The 11,631-nt window shown below is 50.0% G+C and overlaps 1 protein-coding gene and 2 long non-coding RNA genes across 3 annotated transcripts in view; 2 read left to right on the top strand and 1 right to left on the bottom strand.

Annotated features, from left to right (window-relative positions):
* The window catches only part of NR1D1 (nuclear receptor subfamily 1 group D member 1), a 24,366-nt gene extending 23,510 nt beyond the window's left edge, over positions 1-856 (bottom strand). Inside the window, exon 1 of the mRNA XM_019506954.1 lies at positions 229-856. Within this exon, the coding sequence (XP_019362499.1) occupies positions 229-259 (31 nt within the window). The 5' untranslated portion in view covers positions 260-856. The remainder of the gene's footprint in view (positions 1-228) is intronic.
* A 1,248-nt stretch (positions 857-2,104) lies between these two features.
* On the top strand, positions 2,105-8,757 carry LOC109290432. Its single transcript, XR_002095596.1, has 3 exons — positions 2,105-2,241; positions 6,811-6,970; positions 7,336-8,757. It is a non-coding gene; the product is annotated as an uncharacterized LOC109290432 (long non-coding RNA).
* A 468-nt stretch (positions 8,758-9,225) lies between these two features.
* The window catches only part of LOC109290426, a 28,886-nt gene continuing 26,480 nt past the window's right edge, over positions 9,226-11,631 (top strand). Inside the window, exons 1-2 of the long non-coding RNA XR_002095594.1 lie at positions 9,226-9,343; positions 10,599-10,791. This is a non-coding gene — a long non-coding RNA (uncharacterized LOC109290426). The remainder of the gene's footprint in view (positions 9,344-10,598; positions 10,792-11,631) is intronic.

The following is an 11,631-nucleotide window of genomic DNA, read 5'->3' as shown; positions in this document are numbered from 1 at the left end:
TCCCCTCCCCCCCGGGGCTCCCTGTCCTCCAGCCCCTCGTCCTGCTGGGAGGGGGCGGCAGTGAGTACAACCCCCCGCTCCCCAAGGTCCAGCCAAGGGCAGCGCGGAGCACCCGATGGGGCCCGGGGCGACGGGCAGAGCTGCAGCGCCCGCTGGAGGGGGTACGCGGCGGAGATCGGGGGGTCCCGGGTGGGCACGGGGGTGCCAGCTGCCCCGCTCGGCAGTTACCTGTGTTGTTGTTGGAGTCGGTGGCTGCCATCCTTCAGCGGCCCGCTCGCATTCAAGCGCAGCTGGCGGAGGGGGGCAGCGGAGGCTGCGGCGAGCTCCGGCTCGGAGCACCTGGCCGGGGGCAGGTGGAGCCCGGCGCTGCTGTGCAACCCTTGCACTGGCAGGGAGGATGCCCGCGATCCTCGCTTGGCACCTAATCAGAGCCCGGCGGGGGGCGGCGGCTGCTGGCAGGGGCTGAGCCGGTGCATGCAGCAGACGGGAGCCCTGTGCGACGCTGCCTCTCTCCGCCCTGCAATCCTGGACTGTGTCAGGGCTCTCCAGCGGCAGCCTCTTTGCTTGGGTCTCGCTGCAGCTGCGCAGTCTCCAGCACGCGGCTCGGGAGCATCCACCATGTGATTCCCAGGGAGAGCCTCGTGCCCCAGTGACACACTTTCTGCAAGCACCCGGCTCACGGACAGGCGAGCCAAGGCGCTTGCCCAGCCCGCTGCCTGGCGGGACTTGTAGTTCCCTGGGCTCTGCCCTCAATCCCTTGTCTGTGTGGCTGGAGCATGTGAATTCCTGCTGAGTGACTTTGCTTCTGCTGCTGCTTCCCGTGAGGGATCAAAAGAGACCGAGGCTTAAAACAAAAAAACAAAAAAAAAACCCAACCCAACCCCCCCCCCCACCCAAGCCCTGGAAAACGTGATGGCTTAACGTGATGTTAGAGCCCTGTGTTTGCAAAGCTCCACCAGGCTGCAAAGCGGTGTTTGCAAAGGGCAAGGTGCTTTCAAGAACGAGGTGTGTTCGTGCAGGAGGGAGAACAGTCACATGCTGGGTTGGAAAGCCCCTCTCCCCGCCCCCCTTTTGTAGCTGCATCTCCCCTGTTGAAATATAGGGCAGCTCTCTATTGCAATCCGAAGCCCCCTCGGCTGTAGGAAATTCAGAAGCAGGGGGAGGGGGTGGGGGGAAACCAGAGACTCTGAAACTGGAGCAGTCGGGTGTCACAAAAGGAAACCGCAAAGGAAAGGTGGTAGGTCGGGTGGCAGTTGCCCCCTTTTGCCATCGCAGGGCTTGCTCATGAGGCCACTGGAACAGCAGCTGCTTTTTGCCTTGTGCAGTGCAACATTTGCCAAACAAGGGTGCCCCAGTTTCGTAATCTGTCCGCTGCAGGAGCAAGGGGGTGAGCTGCGCAGCTGTTACTCTGAGTGCCAGGTAGCAGTGCCAAGCCAGAGCTGCTGCAATGCATATTATTCAGGTCAAACCGTAGTAGCAGCTCTGCTGCTGCTTCTCTCCCACACCTTGGGGGAGTAGGGGGGTGGAGTTTGCAGGAGAATGAGATTGGGAAACAAGGTGCTGGTGCAGTGGTGATAGAAGGTGCCCATTTTGGACCTTGGCAATCATGAGCAAACCAGCTCTTTTGATAGATTCCTTTGGGTCACTAGCAGAGAGGTAGCTTCTGCTCTATCCCCTTGTCTAAGGGGGGATGTCCCTGGCAGATCTAGCGGGTATACATGAGCACATGCCACCTACCCACGCCTGCACCAAATGAAGACAGGTAGTGAGGAGGTCAATCCAGGGATGCCTGCAGCAGCCCCTCTCCAGCCCTCTGGAGGCCAAGGTCCTAAGAGCAGATCCAGGAGAGGGATGCATTTGCTAGCTAGGTGTGTGCAAGCGTAAGCGGGCAGGAGTGGTGTGCACAGGAGCCCCTGCCAAGCCGCACCATGGTTCTGACATGCTCTGAGTGCACTGCCCTGCATGCTTCAGTCTGTCCCAGGCTGGAGTTCCACAGTTCTTAGAGTACTCCCTATACTACCATAACCTGGGCATGATGAAGGTCAATTCATCCCACCCAGAAGCAATTTGGAAAGGGTTAATGAAAAGCCTCATTATCCCCCCCAGCTGGAGTCAAGCTGCCAGCTGCTATAAGACTTGCAGTCCAGGCAGAATAGTGATGGGGAGGGTGGTTAATACTGGTAATTTGCATAGGGCTGTAGTGGAAGGAGTAGTAGGGAGATAGATTGCTAAGTAGGGCAGGTAAGGTGCAGCTTAGGGAGCTGGGGAAGGACTTGGCAGAAACAAGCCTTTGCTGCTGAATCTTAGATCCCTGGGTAGGAGCATAGAGGATAGGATGAGTCTGGGTTCCTGCACCTTCTCTTCCCAACAGTGATGGTCCTAGAGGTAAAGGTCCTAGGGACCTGTGAGCCCCAAACTGGGCATGTCATCTTTGGGACTTTGGACTATGTGTCTAAGTTTCCTTTCTGATGAGAGGGGTGAGACCTTGAGTTACATACCTAGCAAGGGTTCATGGGTAACATGGGCTACAGGGGTGGTGTCTTGGGAGCTGTGAAAGCCTTTGGCACTGAGTTTCTGCTGTTCTTGCTCTGAAGGTCAGACTGTGGTACTTTCTCAGGGGGTTGTTGACCAGCTAGAGCCAGTGGGAAGGCAGACTTTGTCAAAGCAAAAGCTCTTCTCCTAGGCAGTGGAAGCCAATTGCTTAGAGAGAAGAGTTTAACGCTGTCTACTCTACATGCTTGTTGGGCTTCCCAAGAGTATTCTGTCCTCTACTGTAAATTATAGGGATGTAACTTGAGGATGGGCCCTGTCCCTCAAATGTGTGTAGTTCTTGAGTTGTTTCTTCCTTTGGGAGCTCTATTAGGTTACTGAGCTGTGGTCCTGTAGGTGCTGGAAGCAGCAACCTCAAAACCAACATGTTGAATACTGTCCTTTTAGCCAGGACTTCACAGATGCTTAGTGTGACATCCTTTGTCCTCCATGCCTGTTTTCCTGGACAGGTGCGTTGATCTAATATGCTCTTGGGAAGTGGAGGCAAGCCTTTTGGGCAGGTGTAGCCCAAGTTAAACCCCACACCCTCCCTGTCTACTGCCCTTCCTGGATACTACTCCTTGTACCCCTGCATTCCAGACAGAAGCTTCCCTTGCCACCTGTGGTACACAGTGTTACTTGTTGGCCACCCTGATCTACAGTTTCAAGTCTGCTTTAGCTGCAAAGCAACCCTAGTGTCCTACCCCAATGACCAGGCCACCATGCAGTATTCCAGCCACTACTGACTTGCTCCAAATGCAGTGTCCCTTAAGACTGAGTGAGGGAGTTCTGATGGACTCCTTTCACCCACAGCTTTACTAGCAAATGTCTTCCTCAAGAATGGAGGAAGGCTTATTGTGCCAGTTAAGGAATTGTAATACTAGAAAAAATACCTTGTTTCACTCTTCAGCATTCCTGTGGCCCCAGTATGGGCTGAGTACCTCATGCTTTTAATGCATTTATCTTTGCAAGCCCCTGTGACAAGGCTGTGCTATTATTCCCATCTTACAGATAGGAAAACTGAGGCACAAGTGGATAACTTGCCTAGGAAGTGTGGTAGGGAACAGGGTATCTGAGCTTCTTAAATTCTAAGGTTGTGGTGTAACTGGTACTGTACTGCTGCCTCTTGTGGATTCAACCATTAAAAGTGCTCTAGTGACCATAATGATACGTGCAAGAGCAGAACTAAACTTTCCTGCAAGCTGAGGCTCCTTCTAGAGTTGCTGAACTTTCTAGGACACATCCCAGATGCGGCCAGCCATGCCCTACACATGCCGGATCAGCTGACCTAGCTCTGTAAAGAAGGCTGATCTGCAAGGGTAGCTCTTGCAAGTTAATACTTGGGAACTGGATGGCAGCCATTAGCACAGGAAAGGTTTCAATCACATATCTCAACTGAAGATCACCTGTACTGGCTCTCTGGGAATGCTGGCAGGGAGGGGCCGCGTTTCCCAAATCAGCACGTGAGATGCATTTTTGGGGAGTAGCAAACTCGTGTCTCATTGGATCTAGCTTGTCACGTCTTCCAGGAGCTCGGCTGTGGAGTCAGGAGTTTTCACCTGCAGCCTAGTTCCTGCCAAGATGTAGATGGTGTTTCACAGCAATGCATCATAGAGGTGAGAGGGTTCAGAGGAGCAGGCAAGGGTTGCATCAGCTCCCGAGCTGGGACTCTTGAAGGGCAGTTGGCTTTACCATGTTTGCTCCCATCCTGGAATTCATATAATGCTACACTTGGCTACAAAACCCAAAATAAGAGCTGGCACAGTTAGGCAATGGTAACACCTCATCCATCCCCCCCCACCTCCCCTTATGTACCATCGTTCTGTAACTTTCACAATATAAGGAATACCAGTACTCAGTGGAGTATTTTGAACTGTTCGGTTAGGAAACTGTACATTTTTAAATTTGATATTGTGCCCTCCCCTCCACCCCCTTTTTATTTTAATTGGAAACTCTAGCAGCTTGAAGAACAGTTCAGAGCTGGCAACCATGCTTGCATCAAAATCTTCCCCACCCTCCTCCTGCCTGCACTATGTTTTCTTGGCATGTTGCCTACCTGCTGGTGAGTGTGTTTTTTTTTTTCCCAAGCACTCCTAAGGCACTGAACAGACTTCCCTGGGAGTTTAGAGACAAGGTCATGAGTAGACAAGGTCATGAGTGATTGGCAACCTAACTTGCTCCAAATGCCAGCCTCTGTTGTGCCCTTCAGAATAGATAGCAGGGGGCTATGGAATGCCTCTACCTCCACTCCCCATCCTGGGCTTGCTTTTGTCTAGCACCAGCTCCCTCCCCCTTGCTGATGGGGAAGCCCCATCTATGCCCCTTTTTTGACCAGGCCACATAGTGCCATACTGCAATTGGTGTGACATGGAGAGGCAGGAATTCTAAATATCTAATCCTTAATGAAAGCCAGTCTATCCCTGAGCAACTAAAGACATAAATGGCACTGTTTGTGTAGGTCCTTTGTAAGCCACGCAGCACACCCTTAGCTAGTGCTGGGAGGGGGAACGTGGGGATAGCATTCCTTTGGGTCTTCCCGAGTTGCCTGCTAGCTGCTGCTTTACCTGTTGCAGTCCACCAGGCACAAGACAATAGGTCTGGCAGAGCCCAGCTTACTTGACCTCCTCCAACCAGTCCTGTATCCAGCCAACTTAGGACATGCCTGTGCTTTGAAATTCAGGATGCACAAATGTGAGATTCCTAATGGCTCTCAATTAGCTCCCTTTCTCCTCTACACACACATTCCAGAGCCACTATAATTAGTCATGACTAAGCTAGTCATTTTCAATTCAGAAAACAAAACCGCACGCACAACTGCAGCAATTCATTCTAACTGGGGATCCCTGCTTGGAATCTGACCTGGTGAAATGCAACAGTGTCTGCATTCTAGGGCCTGATTGGGTACCTCTGAGTCACTCAAATCTGCCTTTTTTTTCCAACCCCCCAGGGGGTTTACTGCTATAAGATTTACTCATGTGAGTAAGGGTTAGCATAACCTGAAGCTGTGGTTAGACTAATGCTGCAAACCGTGTTGAACAGACTCGGAGAGAAGTAAGGCTGGAAGGGACCTCCAAAAGTCATCTAGTGAAGCCCAGCCCCCCGCCTGAGGCAAGATCATCCCTATCCAAACCATCCTGTACAAATCATAACCTAACCTTTTAGTAAAACTACCATCAACTCTGACACAACACAAGACACAACACCCTAACCTGCCACAGGAGAAGCAGAGGGACCATCCATCATCCTGCTTCTGTAAAAGGTGTTTATGCTGAAGAGATTCCCAGGTAGAGGGCCATGCCCCCAGCTACAGAGGAGGACAACCCCTCAGTTGGCACCAATCTGACCATGGGGTAAAATTCCTTCCTGACCCCAAATATGGCAATTGGTCTGACCCTGAGTGAAGGGGCAAGACCAGAATTTCTGGCTTTAAATCCCAGCAGGAGCATTGGCACTCCCCAGTCAAAATCCCCAGTCTTGGCTGCAGCCAACACCCAATGAGCCTGAGGGAAGCTTAAAAAAACCCTGACACGTAGCAGAAAGGGGAGGGGGAGGGGGACTGTCAATTCTCCCCCAGTTTCTTGTGGCAACCACAGTACAACATACACCTAGATCACCCCTGACCAAACTCTTCTTGAACACGTCCAGTGATGGAGAGTCTACAACTTCCCCAGCAGCTATTCCACTGCCTCACTTCTAACAGTGAAGAAGTTTTTCCTGATATCCATAAGTCAGTTCATAGTTTGGCATCTCAGTTTCTCTCATCAATGTGTTCAGCTCCTGCTGACTTCAGGAGGTTTCCCAGGGCTCCACACCTGTATGATGGACTTGAGAAATGGCCTTCAGCCAACAGTGGGTTAATACAGCAAAACTGGACCATCATGGCTACAAAATTACTTCAACACTGCCTTAATAAGGCAAAATAAGAGAAACATGAATGAGTCAAATTCATCCCAGCAGTCACCCCAGGGATGAACTGGGTCTGGGATAGGAGTTCTTTAAGAGTTTATCAAGAAGGTCTTCCCCTGAAACATCTGGTTCTGACCAGGTAGGATGCTGGGCTAGTTGACCTCTGGTCTGATTCATTCTAGTAATGACCCTGTTCCATGTTTCTCCTGGTGTAAAGGAACAGAGTCATGCCAGTTCACCAATTCACCCCAACTAAGTATGTGCCCTGTTGTATTCTCAAGATCCTGCTGCAGGAAGGTGTATGTTAGATTGTGTATTCTAAACCTACTGCTTCTCTCTCTCTCAGGTTGGTCAATTCATTATTTTTTTATGTAGAACCTCAACAAAAGCCAGGTTTTGTCTTCTGGAGTCTGAGACTGCTGCTGCAGAACCAATTTAGCAAACTTAATCTAGGTACATGTTGAATCATAGGACATGGTTATGATTCCCAGGGCACAGGCAATTCATCAGAGCTCTTATTTGAAAAATAATTCCAGTGAGCAGCAATTTTTACTGCTTTTGTGTTATTATCTAAAAACATTTGACAGGTGCTTTCTACTCTGGAATGGAGATAGGGAAAGAGATGTGTTGGACCAAAAGCAGTTGCTCCCTTTAATTATTTGGATGGAAGCCACCATAAGGATTCAGACTATCACAAAGCACTTGGGGATTTTGGAGCAGGGACTGTACTATAATTCTACGCCATAGTTATACAGCATCTAGTAATGTGGAGTCCTAGTCCATCATTGTGGCTCCTGTACTGCATGTAATAAAAAGGCAGTAGCATGATGCTCTGGAGTGCTCCAGAGCGGAGGAATAGATATAGAGGATCTCTTCTCTAGTCCTGCTTTTACCTTCTAGAGAAACAGCTATTTCCTGCCCTGGTCTGAGTTGAGTCTCAGGATTCCCAAGAAAAGCTCTGGAAATGACCCAGATCAACCCACAGAGCTGTCCACTTCCCTTTGCTGAGTCTCAGCAACGCTACTGGTCAGCTGCAAAGCCCACAGAAGTCACTGGGATTCTTGCTACTGATTCCAGAAAGTACTCACCATCAAAACTGACTTAGGCAAGTGTCTTTTTTCTTCAGTGTCCTAACACAGTGAGGTAGTTACTGGCATCCCAAGCCAACCCCATACTGCTCCTGGACTTAAATGTGTGCAAGGAGTACACCACTTGCTCACCCTCTGAGTCTTCTACACGTGCCCAGACTCATCCCTGAGATGGAGTTTGTGAAGCTGGTTCTGCAGAAGTTGCCTCAGACTCTAGGAAGCTAAACATGGCTTTTGCTGCCTCCATCCACCCCAAAGCTGTTGCCTGTTTCCTGTGCCTTGCACCAACGTGATCAGATCTGCATATCAGTGCTGTTTCCCTTCTTATGTGGGAACAACAGAAGCCTGCTGGGCCCTGATCCTTAATCAGGGTCTCCAGGCAGCACAGCAAGCAAATAAAATATGTACTATAGAACTGTGTGTGGCCTGTCTCTTATGGATTTGAAGTATTTTTTTGTCTAGTACACAATTACCCACCACATAGCAGGAAGTAGGTTTCTGCTCAGGGCATGCACAAACCTCTAGCTCTTAGTGAAAATGAAACTATGAAATATCAGAAAAACTTTCACAAAGTTTAGAGGCCAAGGAGTCCAGTTTTACCTGGAACTGATCCCTCTGTTTCATTTCACCCTCTGAGTCTTCCAGAAAAAGCACTTGGATGCACTAAAAACCTCTCCCCATCTGTTGTTCCCACAGCCACAATATTCAGCCTGGCTGAGCAACTGAAAATCACACAGATCCAAACATGCAGCTTAAAAATAAACCTGAAAGTCCTTCTGCATTTACTGACTGAAGGGGAGGCTCTGGTCACTGCTGCTCATCAAAGAGTGTGGCAGTAAGTCTCTATGCCCTCTTTGTCCCAGTTCATCTACATGTGCCATGCTGCGGTGCCATGTGACTTGGCACTCGCATTCCCAGCTAATGCCTGTGTGTGAGCAAGTATTTATTTTTGCTTCCAGGCAAGCCAGATTCTTTACCTTATTATACCTTTTCCAGGAAAGAGCTGCATTTTCATTAAGGCTCTGCTGTTACCCAAGCCTGTATCATGTCTGGAGGTTCAGTCAGTTGATGTTGCAGGACAAACAGCATTTGCCCTATTCCAGTTTTGCCCTTAGTCCTGCAGAAACTTCATGTATGTAAGTAACCCCCTGATACTAACTAGGCTGCTTGCAAGGAACTCTTGCATACAAGAACAGAGGTTACAAGCTTGTTCCAAAAAACAGCATATAGTTTACACGATTAATTAGGGGGCCTGACTCCCCCAAGGTCTTCCCGTTGCAGTCACCCCACTAGATCCAAGGGACTGACTCCTGAGAGTAATTCTTGATCATGGGAGCAAGGGTTTAGAATACCAGCCTGGGAGGCAGGACAGATGGGCTCTACTCCTGGTCTGTCACTTGCCTGAGGCAAGTAATCTCACTGCCCTTCCTCCATTTCCCCATCTGTATGGTGGGACTGGTGCAGCCCTGCTTTGTAAAGCACCTCAAGATGTGCAGAGGAAAGACTGAGGTTCTTAATGTGATTTTTAAATTATATTAAGGTTTCATTCTTATTTGTAGCACAGGTCTGCAGGGTCAGCCTGTGAGAACATTGCACTTTATAAATGAAATCCACGATATAAATAGTCGCCCACCCCGCCCCCTACTTTTATATGGTATGAAAAAAAAAACAGTGTTTTTTTCCCCCCCCTCAAAGCCTGAAGCTGCCTGGTAAGGGGAACTTTAACCACAAAACTTCCCCAGTGCTGAAGTGGCCCTAAGAAACAGCAATACCGAGGACTTGCTGTTGAATGTGTTAAACCACATGTGTTAAACCAGTTGGTATGTAGCATTATCCCCCGGTGAAACTGAGACCCAGAAAAGGGATGTGTCAAAACCATATACCAATGGTTCTCAATCTTGTTAGGTTCATGGTACCCCTCAGAAAATGCCAGCATTTCGTATTTTGTTTTTTGACTACAGAAAAATGATAGGTTCTTCTGTAGCAAAGAGTGCAGAAAGGCCACAACAGGTCAGAGTGTTTTAAACACAATTAATTCCTATTTGAAATCTCTGGAAATATGATCTTGTGATCTCATGAAGACATGAGATCTCATGTTGATCATAAAACTTGATCTCCTGAAAACATGTTCTTGTGAATCATGTTTGCATGCCTAACAGTCTTAACACTGTGTGGTACCTTGTGGCACCCTTGAAAGGATCTCAAGGCACCCTAAGATGGCGTGGCCCCTGGTTGAGAATCAGTGCCATACACCTTCATTGCCATAAATATGGGAACAGAACCCAGGAGTCCTGGTTTCCAGCTCTGAGCACAAATCCAGGTTGGTCTGCTGTCCGCAACTGAGCCAGGATGATTAGATCAGGATGGGAAGATGGCCACAAGCCTCTGTTACACCATCATTCCAAGGCAGGGGTGGGCAAAATGCAGCCCGCAGGCCACATCTGTCCCGCCAGGCCATTCTATCTGGCCCATGGGGCCCCTAAAAAATTAAGAAAATTAATATTTATCTACCTCCGTCTGCCTGTCACGCAGCCCTTGATAGCTTGCCAAAATTCAGTAAGCAGCCCTCTCTCTGAAATAATTGCCCACTCCTGTTCCAAGGGAATGCCCAGCAAGGGAAAGTCCTGTGGTTTTGCCATCAGTGAATTGCTTTCTACCTTAACTGTCCCCTGATGTTTGAGCTACCCTCTCCTTGAGCTCCTGTGGTGCCCTGCTTTGAATGGCCAGGTTGGAAGAGGCAGAATATAGCCCCTTCTAAATCATAGCATTCTTCTTTATGGAGGAAATAGCATTTCACTTCAAGCCACCTGAGATCCCAGCTGTGGGTTTCCTTCTGTCCAGCTGCTCCCTGTGCATTGGTAATTTCCAAAGTCACTGGGATCTCCTAAGGAACAAGAATCAGACAGCGGCATTTGCTAGGCACAAAGACAGATGTCCAGCCATGACCTCTGCTACCTGCTGAGAGTTTTCATCTGAAAGGGGAGTGCCACTAATACTGCAGGGGAAATGAAGCATTCATGACACCAGGTATGCTGCTCCCATCCCACTGACTATTTGCCTCTTTCCCTTTGTCAGGAGAACATGGCAGGGCAGAGCCAGTGAACTGATCCCTCCTGCACAGCCTGCAGGAAGGGGAAACCCAAGCCTGCCAGCTCTAGAGCAAGGCTGTCACAGCAAGGAGAGGCTGGCTCTGGACTCTTTCTGCTATGCAGCATCCAGAGTCATGGCAAATAGGGCTGGATTGCTGGAGCCGCCCTTCCCCTATCAGGTAAACACAATGTTGGCAAAGGGATGCACAAGTGTCTGACTTGCCAGCTTTTCATTGCAGCAGTGGTTCTCATTAAGACTCAGGGCACCTCTTGGAAAACACCAGCTCTTAGCTTTCACTCTGTTTTCTTCAACCAGGGAAAATACTAGAGCAGTTCTTGCATTGCAGGGAACTTGGAGCACAGAGGCCAGAATGTTTGAGAGGCAGAGCTTTCCGACAGGAGTCCACGGTTCATCTTGTGAACCCTGTGCTGGTGTTTGCACACCTCACTGCGGTAATACTGCATGGCACCCCAGGGTGAGGTGGCGTCCTAGTTGAGAATCACTAAAGTGCAGCATGCAGAGGGGGCAACGCTAGAACAACGTTGCTGCAAAAAACTCAGAAAGCCCCTGGCAGGCAGGAATGTGGGTTCCTATGTGACACCTCTGGGTTTGTCTCCTGAATGCTGCAGGGCGTGCATGCCCCAGTTGAGAATCACCGACATGCCTCAGTGACTAACAGAGGACTGGTTTACCTTGGGCTTGAGCATCTGGGGCTTTGACTTGCATCAAAATGGATGTCAGGGGCAGAAGGGCAGGTGTTTGCAGGTGGGGGGAGGGCAGGTGTTTAGGGGTGGAGAAGACAGGTGTCTACAGGTGGGGGAAGGGCAGGTATTTATGGATGGGGGGGAGAAGGCAGCTGTTCACACTGCCAGCTTGAACAGTCATTAAGTCCCGGATTTCTGGGGGAGGGGGGGGCCGTTGCATGGGTGCCTGGCCGGTGCCGGGCAGTCCCTCCAGCCCGCCCGCGCCCGGTCCTGAGGTGGCCGCGAGGGTCCCCGCTCCAGCCCCGGCGCGGCAG

This window comes from Gavialis gangeticus, unplaced genomic scaffold, assembly GCF_001723915.1.
Source record: "Gavialis gangeticus isolate Ggan-Ray unplaced genomic scaffold, GavGan_comp1, whole genome shotgun sequence".
NCBI lineage: Eukaryota > Metazoa > Chordata > Crocodylia > Gavialidae > Gavialis > Gavialis gangeticus.
The sequence above is the reverse complement of the archived record's forward strand: the minus strand, read 5'-3'. Positions and strand labels throughout refer to the sequence as shown.